The sequence below is a fragment of the Mus musculus genome, chromosome 10, assembly GCF_000001635.26.
Source record: "Mus musculus strain C57BL/6J chromosome 10, GRCm38.p6 C57BL/6J".
In the NCBI taxonomy this organism is placed as follows: Eukaryota; Metazoa; Chordata; class Mammalia; order Rodentia; family Muridae; genus Mus; species Mus musculus.
Genome location: NC_000076.6, coordinates 34,281,153 through 34,302,577, shown reverse-complemented (window position 1 = coordinate 34,302,577; position 21,425 = coordinate 34,281,153). Strand labels below are relative to the sequence as shown.

At 41.4% G+C, this 21,425-nt stretch overlaps 2 protein-coding genes and 1 long non-coding RNA gene across 4 annotated transcripts in view; 1 reads left to right on the top strand and 2 right to left on the bottom strand.

Moving 5' to 3' along the window:
- Window positions 1-1,257: 1,257 nt before the first annotated feature.
- Tspyl4 (TSPY-like 4) lies at window positions 1,258-5,157 on the bottom strand. The gene has a single exon (NM_030203.2). The coding sequence runs from the start codon at window positions 5,062-5,064 to the stop codon at window positions 3,844-3,846; it is 1,221 nt and encodes a 406-aa protein (NP_084479.1). The 5' UTR covers window positions 5,065-5,157; the 3' UTR covers window positions 1,258-3,843.
- Window positions 5,154-21,425, top strand: part of Gm26564 — a 67,211-nt gene continuing 50,939 nt past the window's right edge. The window contains exon 1 of one of the 2 annotated variants that reach the window (XR_871568.2): window positions 5,154-5,235. This is a non-coding gene — a long non-coding RNA (predicted gene, 26564). The remainder of the gene's footprint in view (window positions 5,236-21,425) is intronic. The other variant, XR_380238.3, reaches the window with a different exon arrangement.
- Window positions 17,693-20,388, bottom strand: Tspyl1 (testis-specific protein, Y-encoded-like 1). Its single transcript, NM_009433.3, has one exon. It carries the CDS (start codon window positions 20,295-20,297, stop codon window positions 19,158-19,160), a length of 1,140 nt encoding a protein of 379 aa, NP_033459.1. The 5' UTR covers window positions 20,298-20,388; the 3' UTR covers window positions 17,693-19,157.

Sequence of the window (21,425 nt, the reverse complement as noted above, 5' to 3'; positions counted from 1 at the left end):
TACCAATGTTTATCACTGTTTATACTGTTTGTTGCCAGTGGAAAAATACCTGTGAATCAACGTTTCCAGTTATGCTAACAGTGTCGCCACTGGTGTAAGTCTTTTTCTTAAGGGGCTTAAAATAGCCTTCCGAAACAAACATCGTGGAATCTGTGAGTGCTGCTTTATGTCCTGCAACAGTGTGGTGCTTTGAAAGGAGTAGTCAGATGTACATACCTGTAATACTGGCACTTAGGGAGCTAGAAGCAGGAGGATCAAGAGTTGGAGATCTGCCTGGGCTACACACCTGGTGACACCCTGTCTTGAAAGACAAACTAGTTAACAGGAATACTCAAAATACAAGTCTGTGACTGAAATAATATCTAAACACCTAAAATATTGCACAACTTGAGTTTCAAGAAAGAGTTTTCTCATCCATACCTTAATACATTACCGGTATTAAGGTATGGATGCTATATTGTTCAGGAAAATGAAGAACCAAATATTTTTAGTCAAGTAAGCAAATGTACCAAATTTTCTGTTAAATCAAAAATTTCTGTTAAGTAACTGGGTAGTCTGAGGCAGGTCGTGCTGACTATAATTACTTCTGGTCCCAGAGATGTGAGAGAAACCCTGCTTTCTTTTGCAAGTGGACCATCTCTGGTGGTCTCTGCCTTTTTCCTGTCCTAGAGGTAGTCGGAATGTGCCACCATTCCCTTTATTTTCAGCTTTAATCTGACAAAGGTATTGTCCTTCTGAGGAGACAGCGCCACTCACTTGCCGCAGGTTAACATGGCGTCGTTCTGCTTTATCTTTGGAAATTAGACCCTGATGTCACTTGTGAAAACAGCTGGTTCGTTCCTGCAGCCCTGGGCCTGCTCCATTCCCTTGCATTTGTTTTTCTTCCTCCATTTCAGATCCTAATTTCCTTCCTACCTTTGATACAGTCCTTATATAAGATTTATGCTATGTATGTACATATTTATTGTATACCTTGTGCATAGCTCAGCTGCCTGTGCATTGCTTTAGAGCCCAGGCTGGCTTTGAACTCCAGCTCCTCCTCCCTCGGCCCCCAAGAGCTGGAGTCACAGGTTGTACCACCACACCCAACTCCCCTAGTTACTCTCTGTGCAGCCTCAAAACCAGTTCAGATAGTCTCTCATCTGCTGGCTAAAAAGGAAAAAAGAATCATTTTTGGTCTGCTCAGTTCATGTTGTTCTGTGAATAAAAGTGAAATGCTTCATCATTGCCCAACTGTACATTCACCCAGACAGCATAGAGCTTTTTATTCACATTTATTTATTTGTTTGTTTATTTATTTATTTATTATTTATTTATTTATTTTTGGTGCAGACGAGAAATATAACAGTAACATTATCTTTCCTTTGAGCACACAGGAGAAGACAAAGGACTAATATCCTCGTTTAGTTGATAGCAGTTCTAGTCCTTACACGGGTTAAGAAGATAATGCCAAGTGTTACTTACTTACTACAGCAAGAAATATCAGTAGGACAGTTACATTTGTCTTTTGGAAACCACTTTTACAAGACATAGCAACAGTTTTCAAAAAGTCTTCAGACTTCAGAGATCATTGTGCGGATTGAACTTCTAAGAATACAGCTATACATGAAGAGACACCAGAACAAGTTAATCTAGTAGTGAGTGTTCCCAGGAGTCTTCATACTGCAACTGACAGAAATTCAAATGTTTGCACTTGTTCTCAATGATCAGTAAAAGGCAGGCTTGTAAACATCAATCCTGCCAGTGAGCTGACAGGGGGGACTAGGATCGAGCGCAGTGGAATGAGGAGTGCACACCATTGATCTCCCCAGGCAAGGCTCACTCAGACTTACATCTGTTTACTAACATCTACTGGTGGAGTTGAAAATTAGAACAAACTAAGGAATATCCTCCAAGCGTCTCTTTTTAAATCCCAACCCACTTGATCCCTTCCCCCACCTCCTTGCACTGGAATGTGCTTCAGGGACCCCTGCCCCCAACCCTGCTCCCTCCATGTGTCAATCATCTCAGCAGACCTAGAAAAACTCACTCTGCAACAGGCTCTTCCCTCTAGTCCTCCTCTTAAAATTCCCAGCCTCCAACGAAGGTATCCAGACCTACGAGCTTTGGAGAAGCTTTCAACAAGGTCTTTCAATCAGAAAGGGAATGCCTGAGGGCTGCAGCGGCAGAAGCCACAACAGCGCTGTTGCAAATTCAATGGAGCATGTCCTGCAAATCCAGACCCCTCACATCCCCACATCCCTGAGAAGAGGCTTGGGGTCTCCCTCCCACAATGCACTCTACAGCCTGCTTCCTTCTTTGTTAGGATGGAAACATGGAAGGACATTCAAAACCTGACAGGTAAGGGCCAAGATCAGGCAAACAACAAAGATGTCGCACATTGTTGCTCTCTGGTCATTTCTACAGGCTGAGGCCCACAAAAGAACTGCTGTCCTTTAGAAACGTGGGCTAGGTGCATTCATTCACAGACTGCTCAGGGCAGGCACAGGGTCTGTCATTGAGACTCTTCTTTCTCTTCTCTCAGATTCCCAAACTAGAGCTTAAAGACACAGCACCTAGTAGAATGGAGGGAAGAGTGGAGGTGGTCTCCCTTGCTATGAGAAGGGTGGAATAGTCAGGGCAGTGAGAGATTTGGAGTCTACTTTACAGTACCTTTCCCAGCCTGCATACAACCAAGGGGAGAGCAAATAAAAAGCCTGCTGTCTTTTGTTTTTTCTGTCTCTGGGCTGTAACTGCCTTAAAAAGAAAAGGGGTTGGGGGGAGGTGAAAAGAGAAGAGCCAAAGAGAAAAAGGTATAGCAAGGCCTGTGGGCCACAAACAATTTCTAACTACCCAAACCTAGGCAACTTTGACTTAACCAGAGTGGGTGTGAACACAGGAAGAGGAGTAGTTACCTATCAAAGGTGCCTGGATAAGGAATAATTTGTTGGTTAGGGCTCAGAACTAACCACTGGAAGGGAGCCACTTCAGCTTTGCTTTGGGCACTGCCACGTGAGACTACAGATCCTGCCCAGCAGCTAATTGAGCCATGGGAACTGGTACAGCAGGGGGTATCTGTGTGCTGCCTAGGAACTTAGGTCCTTAGATAGTTCCTGAGGAACCACTTGGGCCTGTGCAAAGCTCAACCAGGAGAGAACTAGTGGGCAATTGCACAAGCTTCCATACTCACCAGTAGCTGATCACAATGCACAGCAACCAACGGTACAAGACCAATGAGGTGACAGAAAACATTCCTCGCCTGTTACTTCACTCATACCCACCAGCCACCTGCTTGTTGTAGAGATAACAAGCAGGGTAAAAGGCAAAGGCCCAGGAAGACAGCTAGGATCAGTTGGCAATAGCCTGGAATGTCCTGTTGGGCTAATGGCTGGGTTGGGGTACAGTTCCATCTTGCAGTGGTGAAACTCACGGTTCTTCACAGTACATAGATATCGGGAACACAGCAGAAAGTATGAAGCCTGGCTAGTTCTTGGTAAGAATGTGTCAAGCTTTCTTGTGGCAGAGAACCACTTAAAAAAAAAAATGAAAAAAAGATCATGTCACAGACAGGGACCAAGCCATGCAAAGAACGAAGTACAGACTACAGCACGTGACTTGGCATAGAAGCAGTTTGAAGGCCATGCACTTGGAACACCATTATATATATATATGCAGAACATCGTGATGGCCCAGAGAAAGAAGAGCAAAGACTTGAAAGCCACAATCTTGAAACTACTGGAGACTTAGAAGAACCAATGAACACAATCCAACAGGAAGAGAAAGCAGACAGAAGGCTGCATGCTGCTGGCCAAGCTGAGGAGGTGGTAAGGACTCCTCTGCAAGAGCTTCTCACGAGGGCAGAGCTTAGCCAGACTGGAACCTGAAGGACCTGGGACTCTCCACTGGCTGCCTTGGTGGGACTCGAACTCCACGGCGTGGCCCATCGCCCATCAGATAGTATTGTAGGGGATTGGACCACAGCTCCCCTTTGATAATTTCAGCTATTCTGTCGAATTCTAGGAGGCTGTGGTCTGAGAACCAGTTGAAGAAACTGGGAATCGTGTTCCCCTCCCTATTCCTGTGGATGTGGGCCTGGGGTTCCTGACCCCGGTGCCAGCGGATTGGCGTAGAGAGTGACACCACTCGACCTGAGGATCTGCGCTCATATTCTTTGACCAGCCCCTCATTTCGAAAGTAGGGGTTGCTTTGAAAGATGAACTTAAATTTGCACCCTACTCTTGGCTGCTTAAGCTCCTCCACCTCTAAATTGATCATGTACCTCATCATGTCTTCATCTTGGCCACTAATCATTGGTGACAGCTGGGGGTGGTTCCGAAAAGCGGTGACCCAGAAACCTGGGATGTTTTGGATGATGAAACTTCTGCGCTGCATGTGGAGCCTTCTCATCCGCCCAAATTTGCGTTCCAGCTGGAGGAAGGCCCTGTCAGCCTGCGCATTTACATTTGACAGCTCTTGATCGATGGCCTCCAGCGAGTCCATGCAATTGATCTTCGGAGCTCTGGGTCGAGTCTCCTCTTTCCCTCCTCCAGCTACCTTTTTTTCCTTCTGTAACCCCTTCTTTTCCTGCATTGCCGCTCCTGCTTCTCCCTCCTTGCCGGTGGCCACAGAGATGGCGCACTTGGTAGTCGTCATTTCCTTGGTCTTCTTCGGCCCCGGCATCTGCTGAGACCCCAGGCCCACCGCACCACAGGCTTCCAGGGCTTTCGGTTTAGCAGGGCTGTGAGGCCCTTCAAGCTGACAGCCATTTTTACTGCTGTCGTCGGCTGCCACAGGGGCTGAGGGTGCGTCCCCGCCCTTTGATGGAGACGGAGCATCCTCCAGACCTCTCGCTGCCGCAGCACAACTATTCTCAGCCACTCGGAAGCAGAGCTCGGGGCCGCAGTGCTCGGAATCCGGAGACGCGCCTCCATCCGCACCGGCCTCACCTGCAGCCTCCATCTCCCGCACTGTGTCGGTTTCCTCTTGGAGCCCCTGGTCCTGCTTCAGATCCAGATCTTCGGAGGCATGGGAGGGGGTCGTGGTGTTAGCGAGAGATAGCTCGTTGTTCCCTTCCACGCCGTTCATTTTGGCAGCTGACAGCCCTGCAGAGCTTTCCTTGTCCTCTGCAGACGCAGCGCAAAACCGCAGTGAGTGCTTAGCTCCACCCCTTTTCCTTCTGGGCTGGTGCTACCATGGCAACCTGTGACGTCAGGATACCAGCTGCAACTAACCGTAGCGCGAGAACTGGCAATCCAGGTAATTTTGTCGATCAAGTGTGTTCTTTTTGTCTTTTTAAATGATGCTGTAAATTTAATCTCATCTGGGAAATTGAGTACATAAATGGATGTCGAATTATATTTTACGTCTATTCGTAAGTCTCTAATTAATTTCGACAGTATCTAAACCATGTCTCAAAATAAATTTTAAAATAGAACCTATTGTCTAATAAAGTCAGATTTTATTCATGCTTCCCAGGAATAGAGAAGCGAATTCACCAGCTCACAGGCCCTCCTTATTTCGGACACAGATTCGATTCATAGCGGCTACTGAGGAGCTGCGCAGAATCAGATTTAGGGGGCAAAAAGTGTCGTCGTTGTTTTTACTTTCAAGCAAACAAGACATTCCTAAGGTTAATTTCGATTTCTGCAGAGATTTTGATGTTTGTATACATTGGCCGACATTTACAAAGCAATTGGATATTTCTTCACTTTTAAATAAATAGTAAACCGCGCCTTATTTACAGGTGGCCACAACGCATGCCATATACACAGTTAGCCCCTGAGAATTAGTGAAGGAAATGTAACCTCAGAGGATTCAATTTCTAAAACGATACACATTAATCCTCCTTTGCCTTGGTTTATGATCTTAGGTTCTGCTTCATGCCTGTGGGTATGGAGCCAACTAACATTTGCCCAAATTTGCCTTTGTGAAGGTAGAATCAATCAGGGTTTTTCACACACTTAAGCAACTGTGTCTTTAAAATAATCTACTTTAAAAAAGAAGGGTCATTCATTCAAGTCAATTTAGAAAATGTATTTATTTATTTACTCAATCATTTATTTAAATAAATAAAAGCTATTTATGTATTTAATCACCACGGTCTCTCAGTTTGCTAAAGTCTGAGAATTCGGATGTTAATCCTTAAGGGATAGAAAAAAACAGAAACTTAAATTTTGCATATTTAATGTTTGAATTTCTATTAGAACAAAGCTTTAGAGTTCTTTGCCCTGGGAAATTGATTCCTCCCAGAATATGGTTACACTACAGTAAGAGTCTTTGAATAGGGGTTTAAAGAAAAAAAACAAAAACAAAAAACATTACCCTAAGAACTCTAATGAGGGAAATAATGGCTCCTGGTTCGCCTAAGACTCTGAGGTGGTGAGAACAACACATGGCATATCATGCAGCTTGATTTTTTTCTTTCTTTCTATGCCAAAGGTGAGTGTTCTCACTCAAAGACAGTTGTCCAGGCTGGCCTGCCTCTTCCTAGCCCTATCTCCCAAAAAAGGAAAGAAAAAAAGGAAAATCAATTGATTATCTAAATAAAATTAAAATGTACACACAAATACCAATTCTTTTTCTGTCCCCCTTTCCTTTTTCTCTTAACAAATATTCTTTTTGCCTTACTGAGGTGAAATAAATGTATCGCTAACTTCCTATGTAAACACATAAACACTGCTATAATACACTCTGTGACTTCTGAGTTATTCTTTAACATTACACCACTTCTTTACCTAATGACTCTTCACACAGTTGAAAGAGTAGCAAACACTCTTGAATTTAGCCTAAACCAAGATGCAGAGAATCATCAAATGCTGAACCAAAATACTGGGCAATGCAGGAGAAAGAAAACAGCTTGCTATTACATCACTTCATAAGAAATGAGAAAATCACATGTGGACTTCTTTCTCTTGTATATATCAGTGTTTAAAGATTTGTTTTCTACTGCTGGAAACACCTCTGTCTACATTACATTTATTTTATTATATAATAATTTATATTATGACTATTTTTCTTTCTTGAAATTCAGTATATTATATTGTAGAGGTGGGGTAGAGAGAGGGGAGACAGGAGATGGGGGAGAGGGGAAGGGAGGCTGTGACTCTCTTTGTAGCTCTGGCTGTCCTGGAACTCACGATGGCGACCAAGCTGACCTTAAGCTCAGATCTACCTGCCTCTGTCTCCAAAATACTAGATAAAGGTGTACACCTCCATTCCCATGTCTTTTTTTTTAAGTGTAATTTTTCATCAATGTAAGATCATTGTAGTAGTTTAAAGATAAATGAAAGAATAATTTTAAATCTCTTTCAAAATATAGATGCTGTGGCATGATCGGTAGTTAGATGGTTATACATATGGAATCAGCAATGTATGGAGTTATTGTTACCACCAGAATCACATGTATGATACTAGAGACATTAGTGGGGTTTACTAAAACGAAGAGCAATGTCACAGTAAAATTCTGTGTATATATTAGATTTCAACAATTTACATAGTCCATATTCCTCAATTCTAAGGCACATTTAGTTTTATTTTAGCATCTCTAAAATGACTGTTTATGACACAATCAATGAAACCTTGCAACTGTTGTCATAAGACTAGCACTCACAATGTAGTTGTCACTGTGTGGGCATATTGTGAATTTGGTTATTAGTCTCAGTATCATAATTAGACAGATGCAGCCTCTTGACATTTCAATCACCAAACTCTTAAAAACTATGTGAGAGAGGAAAGTGGTTATTATGTGTCCTCTGGATGCTTTCTGCTGGCATCTGGCTAGAGCAAGAGAGCTCCAGAATCAACCTTGCAGGAGTGTAGTAATTTGGGAAACATGATATTTTAGAACAATACTTTCATTAAACATTCGGACATCTTTTAAGAATGACAATGTTTAGACGCTTTAAAAAAAAACATTTTTTATTATCGGATAGTCATGCATACCTGAACTTGAGAGGCAGAGGTGGAGGCAGGATTGCTACAGGTTTGAAACCAGCCCAGTCTACATAGCGATTTCTAAACCCATCAGAGCAACACAGTAAGGCCCTATCTCAAATATAAAAAAGGAAGGAAGGAAGGAAGGAAGGAAGGAAGGAAGGAAGGAAGGAAGAAAGGAGATATTTCAAAAATTATTCAAGATACAAAGAGAGAACAATACTGTTTGAGGAAACATAAACACTTAGAATTATCATTCTAACTACGATTAAGGTTATTCTAATTGGGAATTAATTGTAATAATGAAACTACTTTTATTTTACTTATGGCTTTCATACATGTCCATGGGAAATACATGATAAGTCACATACATTTTTCCTTTGAAACAGGCACTGTGTCATTTCCTTTAGATTGGTCTTAAACTTGCTGTGTAGCTGAATATAAACATGATCTTCTTGATCTGCCTTCCAAGAGTGCTCACCATGGCCAGCCAACTAAAAAACAAACAAACAAACAAACAAACAAAAACAAAAAAAACAAAAAAAAACCTTTAAAACCTAAAAATCAGTCAACTATAAAATTAAAATTCTGAGAGTCAGAGTGAGAAAGTTTTGCACGTAGGCTCAATAGCTTTCATGGTATAAACTGGTGGTGTGTCTCACCAGTTGCACCATGGATGGTGTTAGGACAGACAAAACAGAAAATTACCTTCTCAATGAGGCATATATTGTCTTCACTGTGAAAGAGTGGTAAGTGCTGTGTCTAAAAAGTTTCATCACTGTAAAGGCTTAGCACTGGACAATTATTTTATAGAAGTTAATTGTCCCAATGACAACCATCCCTTGGGCTCCTATAAATGCCCACACACACTAACTGTAATAACCATAATTAGTCTCACAACTAAGAAATAGTACATACATACACTGATTTTGGTTTTCTGTTTTATTGGTTTTGTTTTGTTGGTTTTTGTTTGGTTGGTTGGGTTTGTTTATGTGTTTTGTGTTTTTGTTTTGTTTTGTTTTTCCAGACAGGGTTTCTCTATGGAGCCCTGGCTATCCTGGAACTCACTCTGTAGACCATGCTGTCCTTGAATTCTGCCTTCTGCATGCTGGGATTAAAGGTGTACCACCAGGGCCCATCTTGTTTGTTTAAAATGTATACATAAAGTATTTCTATTCCTGGTCCCTAGGAGAGAGGAAGCAGCCTCTAAGATAATATTTAAAATCTGTATCAGCGGGCTGGAGAGATGGCTCAGCAGTTAAGAGCACTGACTGCTCTTCCAAAGGTCCTGAGTTCAAATCCCAGCACCCACATGGTGGCTCACAACCATCTGTAATGAGATCTGACACCCTCTTCTGCAGTGTCTGAAGACAGCTACAGTGTAGTTACATATAATAAATGAATAAATAAATTTTTAAAAGAAAAAAGAAGATTTCCAAACTTACCATTTGTTAAAAAAAAAAAAAATCTGTGTCAGCACTTGATGTATAGTTTTCTCTATACTGAAGAAAATATTTATGACAATTTTAGATCGTAAGTTCACTGAAATAACTGTGGCAGAATTTTTTCAGCATAAATTCAGTACTCTACCATGAGGACTGAATTATATAGTCTTTATCCTACTTAGCCTATAAGTATGAAAAATGAAAATGTTTTCATAGGCATGTTTAGTTATGATGGTTTCCTGCAATATTTTTCATTAAAAACAAAGAAAAGCACTCACTTTATGTAACGTTAAAAGAAACCAAGGAAAAACTTGACTGGCTATCCTGGAACTCACTTTGTAGACCAGGCTGGCCTCGAACTCAGAAATCTGCCTGCCTCTTCCTCCCAAGTACTGGGATTAAAGACATGTGCCACCACCGCCTGGTGACTGGTTTCAGTTTTATGGTGGTGCACATACCCCGTATGTTATCTTCTGAGTGCAGACAGTTGAAGTAGCAATATCAGGTGGTATGTATGTTCACTGTCACTTGGTGAGTGAAACAGTGATTTCCAGTAATGTTGCAGCCTACTATTACAAAGCAGAGGCATTTAATGCTGTTTAGAAAACAAGAAAATATTCTCATATGTTTATTGGAGGTACTTGCTACCTTACTGAACTACACACATTAACTGTCATGTTCTAAAATCAGCCTACTGCTTTGAGTCACATCCACAAGTAAGATGTGAAAGTGCCCAAACCATAATATTTTCCTGTCAATTACTTTCCATAATATAAGTAAACATAATCCCTTGTCAATTATTTTTCTATTCCAACATGGTCCGTACAATATCATGAGATTCCATGTGGTTGCTGGGAATTGAACTCAGAACTTCTGGAAAAGCAGCCAGTGTGCTCTTAACTGTTGAGACATCTCTCCAGGCCCATCCCCCTACAATATCAAAAGAAAAATTATGGATGAAGGAAGATTGTTACAGGAACTAAACAGATGATTTTGAGGCAAATAAGGTACTTGCTTAATTTGCAGAGAATTTGAACAAGATTTCAAAGATTTAATTTGAAATGACAGACATTGTATGAAAAAACAAGCTGCCAAATCCAGTGTGTTCTATGGCCTGCGCCATAAGGAGGGAATAACTGAATTGAAAAAAACAAAAACAAAAAACTTGTCTTTTCAACAGAAATTTAAGTTACAGCTCAGATGGATTCTATTACAAAATCTGGTTTTGTGTTAGCATATTTAATGGCAAAAATATTAGAAACCATTTACTGGTGGTGAGTTTATTAAACAATGCATAGAATGTGGTTTGACATTCCCTCTAAGAGGGGTATTTCTAAAATCAGTCTTATCTCACCAGGCTATACTAAGGCAATTTGAAGAAACTGGGTAGAAGGAACTATGAGGAATAGAATAGATATTACATTTTCATGATGGAATACCACACTGATGCTACAAACACAACTCAACTTACCAATGTTCTTTGGGGTATTTATCCATTGTGTTCTTGAAAAATACAAACAAACAAAAAACCAACCAACAAACAAACAAACCCAGCTTCTTTACTGCTATTAGGAGACAACTAGATCAAAAGATTTATACCAAACAGTAAAAAAATCAGCCTAGGCACCAGGTGGTGTTGATACACACATTTAGCCCCAGCACTTGGGAGGTGGATGCAGGTGGATCACTTTGAGTTCCAGGCTAACCTGGTCCACAGAGTTAGCTCCAGGACAGTTAAGGCTACATGGAGAAACCCTGTCTCAAAAACAAAGAAACAAAACAACAAAACACCCCAGCTAATAGGATTCTTTGTTGATTGTCAACATATCTAATATAGTTACTGATGGTACCTTGGAGACAGATGACAAAGGAGGTGGGTAAGGGTTTGTAATATAACAGAAGACAATGTAACCACTGTCCCAAATGTTTAAGGAAGTATCATTGCCAAAAACAACAAAAACGTTTGCATGAAATCATTTAAAATTGGTAATATCATGGAAATTGCCATCAATCTGTGAATTTTGCAAGAGTCAAGGAATTAATCACAGACAATTTAGGAATTCCTTTAAAGTGTTAATATTGACAATTCAGGAATTAATTTTGACTATGGAGAGATCATTTACTTTTTTAAAGTAAGATGACTAAGTTGAGACCAAATGTTGAAAATATTTTATGGCTTAGGACATGTTATCAAGTTGTTTATGGAATTAAAAACTAAATTTGTGCCAGAACTTAACAATAAAAACTGGCTTATAGATTTAGTATTTTTATATTTAGCCTGTCGTTTAAGTGAGTTAAACATATATTCAAGATGAAAACTAACTTATCAATAAAATGTATCCAATCCAAAAAGAAATACAAATGAAACTGAGATTATGGCAAGCTCAGATTAAGACAAACAACTTTATATATTTCAACACACAGGCTGAGCAGTTCTGTACACAGGGGAACAAAAAAGGATGTAACCTTGCTTTTCAGTTTGATAGTTTGAAAACAGATTTCAAGATTTCTGGGAAAAACATATTTTGGTAAAATACAATTCTGTTTTCAATCAACATAAATATGTTACTTGATAATTGTCAAATGAAACACATAAAGATTCTAATAGTGATTCTTTTGTCTAATACGACTCAGAGAAGCCAAAAAGTTTGAACATCCCCAACCCTAGAACATGAGTAAATATGGTTGGTGAACCCTACTTCCAGTGTTTGTCTCTCAGCTGCCAGGTGAGCATTTCTAGTAAGATACATAGTGTTCATACTGTAGACTAGAGAGCTACCTTTAAAAATTCACTGCTTAGGGTGATGGGGGGGGATACATTGGAGCTGAAGCTGTCAGGAACGGTCTGTGAATATTATAACCTCCAGAAATGAAAAAGAAGGTTCGTATTCTAGCGGTACCCTATGGAAAGTACATTTGAGTTTATCAATACTATTTACAAGAGAGTGCATCCTGAGCAGATCTCATGACGGTGAGCAGGTGACAGTGTATCTCTTCATTTGTAAGTTGGACTCTTCAGTAAGATCAGTTTTGGCCTGGTACTAACCAATGACACTTTAAAGGCTTAAACAGGTATGATTCCCTGGTTCCTTTATCTTTTTATTTAATATTGATTTGTTTTTAATCTTATGAGTATTTCACCTGCACGTATGTATATAATAAGATAGCATCAGATGGCCTGCATTAGAAAAGGTTGTGAACTGCTGTGTGGGTGCTGGGAATGAAACCCAGATCTTCTGCAAGAACTCTTTACACCATCCTCACTTTTTTGTTCCTGTTTTGTTGTTGTTGGTGGTGGTGGTGGTGGTGGTGGTGGTGGTGATGGTGGTTGTGGTTTTTGTTTGTTTTTTGTTTTTTGTTGGGGAACAGGGTTTGTATAGACCCAGCTGTCATAGAACTCACTGGATAGACCAGGCTGGCTTCAAACTCACAGAGATCTGCCTGCCTCTGCCTTCCAAGTGCTGGAATTAAAGGCATGCACCACCACTACCCAGCTCCCCTTACCTGTCTTTGAAATATACCCATGTTATTCTGTTTTGCTGGTGAGTAATGTTCACTGAAAAGTTCGAAAAGGCCAAACCTCTGAATCAGTTTGACAAAATGGAAGTAAGTTATTCACTTACTTGAATTCAAAGCAGTAAACCTGCCTGCATCTTAGGGTCTAATTAATTTGAGTGAAATTCCAGATATTAAATTTCAAAGCATGTTTAGATTACATTGTGGGGAGCGGGTGTGGCGGCAGTCCCAAAGGCGCCAGGGACTGTAGCTAAGTCGTATGACTTGCACCTGACTTCCTCATATAAGCCACAAACATCTTGAGAGCTGCGCAGGTGCACCAGGATACCGGTGAATCCAATTTGATGGAGATATGCCCCTGCTGCCCTGATTAGCTGAAGCTGCTTGCCTGGTGAGGTGGCGTGGCCTGCGGTGCGTGGATGAGAGAGAGTATAAAAGGAGTGAGAGGCCCAGGGTTCGGGGGAGATATAAACAAGGGAGATATAAAAACAAGGGAGATATAAACAAGGGAGATATAAACAGGGGAGATATAAAAACAAGGGAGATATAAACAAGGGAGATATAAACAAGAAGAAACAGGACTGAATAAACGTGTGCAGAAGGATCCTGTTGCAGCATCGTTCTTCCTGGCCAGTTGGGCGCACGCAAGATTACATGAGAAATTAACATTAAGAGGAAGAAGGGGGCCGGGCGTGGTGGTGCACGCCTTTAATCCCAGCACTTGGGAGGCAGAGGCAGGCGGATTTCTGAGTTCGAGGCCAGCCTGGTCTACAAAGTGAGTTCCGAGACAGCCAGGGCTATATAGAGAAACACTGTCTCAAAGGAAAGAAAAAAAAAAGACTGGAGAGATGGCTCAGCGGTTAAGAGCACTGTCTACTCTTCTGAAGGTCCTGAGTTCAAATCCCAGCAACCACATGGTGGCTCACAACCATCTGTAATGACATCTGATGCCCTTTTCTGGGGTGTCTGAAGACCGCTACAGTGTACTCACATACAATAAATAAACAAACAAATAAATAAATAAATTTAAAAAAAAAAAGGAAGAAGGGGTGGGACTATTTGTTACATATTGTATCAAGGCTAGTGTTGATATGCTCAGCCAAATGTCTCCATTATAACTTGTTAATTTTTGGAATCTTTTAGCAGTGTCAGACACAACAGCAGCTCATGAATGTGTGTTATTGTTACCATCTCAGCAACCTCATCCAAAGCATCTTGGAATGTCAGCTTACAATGGAGTTCTCTACATTATGGGTAACAAAATTGACCCTCAAAGAAGTAGATTACTTTGGTTAATACTCTGTATGATAATTCTTTTTAAAGCTACTTAAGCCCAATGTGAAGCAAGTAACTAACTGATCTATCATGCGATTGCTAAGTCATCTAAGTATTCATAAAAATTAGTAACTTGTCTAAGTAATCCATTTCATTTTTAATTGACCCAAGTCCTCCCATGCATTTACAAGGCAATTTCTTTAAATAAAAAATGGGGCTAGAAAGGTAAACATACAGGCTTCATAGTATGACATTCTAGTTTCCTTTCCTGTTGCTGTGATAAAACACATAGTATAACCAAAAGCAACTTGGTAAGTGTGGTAGTTTGAACAGGTTTGCCCCCTGCCCCCGCTCCCCAGATTCATGTGTTTCAATGCTTAGCCATGGGAAGTGGCACTATTAGGAGGTGTGGCCTTGTTGGAGGAAGTGTGTCACTATGTAGGCAGGCTTTGAGGCCTCCTATGACCAAGCTCTGCCCAGTCTCCAAGTCTACCCAAATCTGCCAAGTGTCTTTTCCTGGCCATGTGCAGAAGACATTCCCCTCCTAGCTGCCTTAGATCAAGATGTAGAGCTCTTGGCTCCTCCAGAACTATATCTCCCTGTATATGGATGCCGCGCTTCCTGCCATGATAACGGACTGAACCTCTGAAATTGTAAGCCAGCTCTGTTTTCTTTTATAAGAGTTGCATTAGTTATGGTGTCTCTTCACAGCAATGAAACCCTAAATAAGACAGTAAGGAAAAGGCTTATTTCAGCTTGTAGGTACATCATCAAAGGCAGAAACCTGGAGGCAGGAACTGAAGCAGAAACCATGTAAGAATACAACTTATTGGCTTGCTCTCCTCTAGCTTGCTCAGCCATCTTTCTTATATGGCCAGGCCTCACCTGTCTAGAGTGGCACTGTCCAGAGTGGGCCATGCCAATTATCAGTTTTGAAAATGACCCATAGACATGGGCACAAGGCAATCTGATCTGAACAATTTTTCAAGTGAAGTTCCTTCTTCCCGGCTCACTCCAGGTTTGTGTCAAGTTGACAACTATAGCTGACTATGGCATGTGGGTAGGTGGAAACTTTTCTTGTAGGTCTTCAGAATCTCCGAAGTCAGGGATAATGGATGAAGGCAATCCAGTGGATCAAAGCAGCACTTAGCCATGAAGAAAGTACTGCTCCCAAGTTATTCATAAAATGCTCATACAGTGGCTTGGGGACTTAGCTTAGTGGTAGAGCACTTGCCTAGAAAGCACAAGATCCTAGGTTGGGGACTGAGCTCTGAATAAAACAAAAACAAACAAGCAAACAAAAAGACAGATGCTAAACAACTGTGACTTTTATAGTCTAGGACTCAATAGTAACAAAAAAAAAAAAATGAGAATTTGTCACCATCTTTGATGCTTCCTCTTTGACAGTTTGGTTCCCCCTAAATTTGTTCGTGTATATATATTTTAGGGATGAGCAATATTGAGTTTTAAGGGGATAAACACCAAACAAATGATCCTCCCTTCACTGAGTGAGTTCCTCAATAGCAAAGACATCCTATACTGTATCATCTCATTTAATCCTTATTACATCCAAAAATCGTAATTAAGATTGCTAAAATTGTAAGACTGCACTACTTTTCAAAAGCAAAGTATGTTCCTTTGTGTGGTGAGCACTCATGAAAAAGACCTGATGCAATGCCAAGCCCAGATTTGTTGTTGCTAAACAACTGTTAAAATACAAAGCCCATGTAACACATACAATGCCACTGTATTATACAGCACCTGCCTAGAGTATAATATCCTATTTTCAGGGTTAATTTTCAGTTATTACAATGTTGGAAATAAGTAATTTCTGAATATACTGCAAATCTCTAAATTAGATAATACAGAGCCATTTTATTCTAGAAAAAATATGAATCTACCTACACTAATCTTTAGAATTATTTAGAATTTAGAGAATATAAACCATAGTGTCATTTAGTTTCAATCTAGTCTACATATATCCAGAAATAGACTGAGTTGCACAGTATATTTTATAAGCAACTCATTGTATCTTAGGGATTCAAGTTAGTAAATATATCTCACCCTCTTTTAACCCATATTCTTTACTAATTTTCATTTTAGCCAGATAACCCTTAATTTACACAAAAACACATGCAGTTCATGGGGAAAAAAGTAATACCGTTTAACTTTGGTTTTTTGTTTTGGTTTGGTTTTTTTAAGATTTGGCATCTCAGTGTCATGTTTTGTTTTGTTTTTTTTTGAGATTTATTTTATGTATGCGTACGCTCTTGCTGTCTTCAGACACACCAGAAGAGGTGTTGGATTCCATTACAGATGTCTGTGAGCCACCATGTGGTTGATGGGAATTGAACTCAGGTTCCCTATAAGATGGCTCAGTGGTTAAAAGCACCAGACTCTTCGTCTACAGGTCCTGAGTTTAATTCCCAGCAACCACATGGTGGTTCACAACCATCTGTAATGGGATCTGATGCCCTCTTCTGGTGTGTCTGAGGAGAGCAACAGTGAATTCACATTAATAAATTCGTCTTCAATTTTTAAAAATATGTCTAAACCTTGTCTAATTATTAAAAAGAGAATTTTACTATTTATCAAATAGCTTTGTAAATTCTGATGTCAATTTTACTAATGCTTTAAGAACTGTCATCATGGTTTTTAAGGCAAGATACCAAGATAATTCTTCTCATTACTTCCAAGTCTTTCTGGGCATTTTCTTCTGTTATCTAAGTGGTTCATTTTGTCATTCTATAGTTTGCTGACAACTATGTGCAAAATATAGTAGCTGCACTAAAGAACTAAAATACCCTTAGCTCTATTTTCACAAAGTTTCTAAACTCTGAAGGAAGTAAAAGTGAAAATGTGAAATATCTTTCTCTACTTACTGTATTATGGCATTGTTTGCATATCAGGTCTGATTTTTTTATCACTGAAAGGAATGGAATGTATCCATTTTCCTTCTCAAGACCTAGCAGAACACCTTAATAAAAACTAGTGTAATTCACCACAATAAGCAATTGTGTTTTCCAGCAACAGGGGTCCCTAAAAAGGTTATCTCACACTGGGAAACATAAATAATACAAGGCAGAGAAGTTACCCTAATAGGCTTTGAATTATTCGACAAATGGAAGTTAATGATAAAGTTAAGAAAATATTTTCAACTGAAAAGGTATAAAAATAGTATTACATGGTAAATACTTTATAAGTGTCTGCTTATGAAAAGTATAGTTGAATAACACATGAAAAATATCATATGTGGAGACAGAAATTGTGAACCTGAAGAAGTGAAGGTATGGTGATACTGCACAAGTTGTGTGGGAAGATCTGCAATCTCAGTAAGCAGTTGTAACTGTCAACCTTCTACAGCAACAAAACAATGACAGTAACAACTACTCTTCAAGCAGGAGAAACAACTACTCTTGGTACCTCTGGGATGTCAATTGTGTACGTTTAAGGAATTGAATAATTCAACAATCTTGTCAATTATACAAACCCATTAAGGCAAGTTTACGGCCAGGTTGGGGATTAAAAAAAAAAAAAAGCCATCTAACAGGATGCCATGCTTTTATTTACCATCATGCATAAAAATGGCAACAAATATACAGTGCTGACAAAGTACTTTTATAACTATATCAAGACAATCAAGTCACATATTTACTTTTCCATGAAAACAATAATTTGACACATTTGATTAAGACCAATTATCCAAGCCGTTTCTAAGAATTTGGAGTAATATCGAAAACTGTTACGAATATTCAGTCTCAGTATTATAAAGACTACTGTTAGCCAGGCAGTGGTGGCGCACGCCTTTGATCCCAGCACTTGGGAGGCAAAGGCAGGCGGATTTCTGAGTTCAAGACCAGCCTGGTCTACAGAGTGAGTTGTCTTACAATATTCCAAATGGTTTCAAATAAATGCAAACAAAAGTGTTTAAATTTTTTCAGTAAGTTGAAACAAGTAGCATTTTACTAAATATTGGTAAAAGATGGGCAAAATATTATACTTTCACTTATATCAGATCACATATAAAGAGAGGAAAATAACTCAAACTTGCACTGCTTCTTTAAAGAAGCACTATCTAGGCAACATTCAACACTCAGAGAAAATATTTTTTCCTGAGAAATTAGTTCTCTTCCCATCACCACTGACTGACCAAGATGTGTAAGCTGTGTCCTGTCTTCATTCTCAGCCCAATTTTTATCTGACTTATTTTGATTCTAAGCCTTTTCAGCTCACTTTTTCTGCTTAGAGTACCCATCAAAACTTCTTTAGTTCTTCCATATATTAGGAAGGGCTCAGCTGTTTCCATCTAGCTGTCTCCCTGGAAGCTTTTTAGAGCTTGCTAACCAGGCTGGGGAGTGGGTAAGAGAGGAGACAAGGCAGAGTTGTTTCCTCTTTTACAGAGTATCTTCTCAGGAAATGCTAAGTATAAATGACTCCTGGCCTTACAGATGTTTCTGAACTACTTTTCTTTAAAATAGCAGGAGAAAGGTGGGAGAGTGAGGGTGAGGAGCACTGGCAAACACAATGGAGTGTGATATAACCTAGAAAGTGGTGCCAAAAAAAAAAAAAAAAAAAATCACACAGACAGTGGCCCACTCCTTCAATGTTTAGGCTCAGCAACTGTCCAAAAACTCTGTGTCCACGTTGCCACATGATGAACAGATAAATAGAAGGGCCCCCAGTTAAAGCAAGACATCTAGGTGGCAGTAAACAGGTAAGACTGAAAACAATAGGGTCCAAACAGTGTAAAGGCAGTGTAACATACAGTTTCATTGTTGAGCTTAGAAAGGGTATAAGCCAGGGCCGTGAACCAGCAGATACTAATTCAGAACAGCATGAAGGCCATGGGAAAGCAGAAGCATGTCCAGTCTTAATCTCGAGGTGGAGACTATCCAGATAGAAGATGCAGAAAAGTCAGGAGGAAAGAAATCAAAACACTGCATACCCGTTGCATTTGCTCAAGCACAGGTGAGAAGGGACCAGTTCCGGCCGCATTTTCAAATGCAAAGATTAACCTGACTGGAAGCCAAAAGGCCTGGGAATCTCCACTGGCTCCCTTATTGGGCGACGTCGGGGTCTACGGATTCCTTCACGACACAGGTAGTATTGCAGTGGGTTTGGCCACAGATCCTCTTTGATAATCTCAGCGATTCTGTCAGATTCTGGAAGGCTGTGGTCCGAGAACCAGGTGAAGAAGCTGCAAATGAGATCTTGGTTTCTGCGAATGAAGGACTGGGGCTCATGCCCTCTCCGCCAAATGATTGGAGTGGAAAGAGACACCACTCGACCAGATGATCTCACTTCATATTCCTTGACAATCAGCTTGTTTCTGAAGTAGGGGTTTCTTCGAAAAAAGAACTTGAATTTGCAGCCAGTCTTAGGGTGTCTCAGTTCCTTCACCTCCAGACTGGTTACGTACCTTAACATCTCTGCATCCCGACCCCTAATCATGGCGGACAACTGAGGGTGGTTCCGGAAGGCAGTCATCCAGAAGCCTGGGATATTCTGAATGATGTAGTTCCTCCGTTCCAGGTAGTGTCGTCGCATTCGCCCAAACTTCTGCTCCAGATGTTGGAAGGCCCTGTCGGCCTGAGCATTCACAGTGTCCAGTTCCAGCTGGATGGCCTCCAGCGGGTTCCTGCGAAGATCTATGCCCAGGTGCCAGGGCCCTGCCTCCTCCGGCGCCTCCCTCACTCCTCCACTCGCCTCCAGCATCTCCATTTCTTCGCCCGCGGGCTTCTGCTCCACCTCCATCACCTCCTCGCTCCCTGGCGTGGCCACTTCTGACTTTTCCGCTGCAGCCGCGACGGTGCCCGGTTCCGTCTTCACGTCACGGGCCTGGGACTCCGCTCCCCGAGTTTCTTGGGCCTTCTCCACATATTTCGGTGTCACGAACACCGCTGCCGCGGGGCCCCGAACGGAAGGAGGTGACTCTCCCTGCCTAGCTGCGGCCACCCGAATCTGGGGGACAAGGCCCTCGACATCTCGGGGCGCGGGGCTCCCCACGATCCCTGCGCGGCCCTCACCTGTCACCGCCTTCTCCTCGCCGAGCAGCGGTCGCCGGTCTGGGGTCCCCGAGACAGTGTCAGCATCGCAGTGGCCGCGGCTGTCGGGGACAGGGGTCCCCTCGTCCCGCTCCGGGCTGCTCATGTCGGGTCTAGTCGCGCAGACCTCCGCCTACAAACAACAACCCTCACGGTCCCCCGCAACCCCAGCTCCGCCCCTCGCTCTCTCCAGCGCAGTGACGCCAGAGCCACAGCCCGCAAGTCTCGCGAGAACCTGCAGCGCACCTGATTGGTTCTTCAGCTCGTGACTTCCGTATTTGTTTGGCTTCTGTAAATGTAGCGGATAGCGGTTGTCACGTTTGTTTCCGTAAAGGGATGTCAATCATCCTAGGAGACTGAAGACAGTGGCGGGGCTTCTGGACCTGGCTTCTGGACCCTTCGCCCGCATCCGGGCTGCAGCCGTGTGTGTGTCTGTGTCTGCAAACAAGTTCATCCCCTTTCCACTTATGTGGAACGGTAAAAACACCTCCTGGTATTAGACAAAGCTAGGAGCCAAATGTTTGTATTAACCAAGGTGAATGCCACGGTTCCCCACCACCACCACCACCACCACCACCACCACCACCACCACCACAGAACTGAAAAAAATAATGAAGTCTAGCTTGGTGTGATGGCCCTTGTCTGTCGCCTCAGTGCTCTGGTGCTGAGGAGGATCGTTGACTTGGAGGCTAACCTGGGCTGCATACACGTTGGCTCAAAATAATAATAAAAACTCAGTTCTATTCTAAGCTCTGACGTTACTGGGGAACAAAGATCTGTGGGTTTGCTTTGGGAATTATTCTTTTTGGAAAAGATTTTGTGGTCATCATTAATGATTGTTTTTACTGGTGTGTCTTGCACCGTGGCATCGAATAGTTTGCATAACAATCCTCTGATGTATTAAGATATCCATTTTATTGAGACAAGGAGAGACTGGGTCTCTTACCAGAATAACATAGAAAATGACAGAGCGATGATTTGAGCCCTGGACATTTGATTCCCGGGTTCTCTGAACGGGATGTGACGTCACTTTAGGACATAGGCATAAATGCATAGTCTATATCAAGTTGATACATATTTTCTCCCACCTCCTTTCCGCATCCATAAATAGATTAATATTTAAGAACACATTCATTTCCTTTCTGTTTTGAGAAAAAGAAGGTAGTTATTCGTGGTCCTCAAATTCAAATTTACCAGAAAAATGTCACCTTCTGTATAACAAATATTTCCAAAA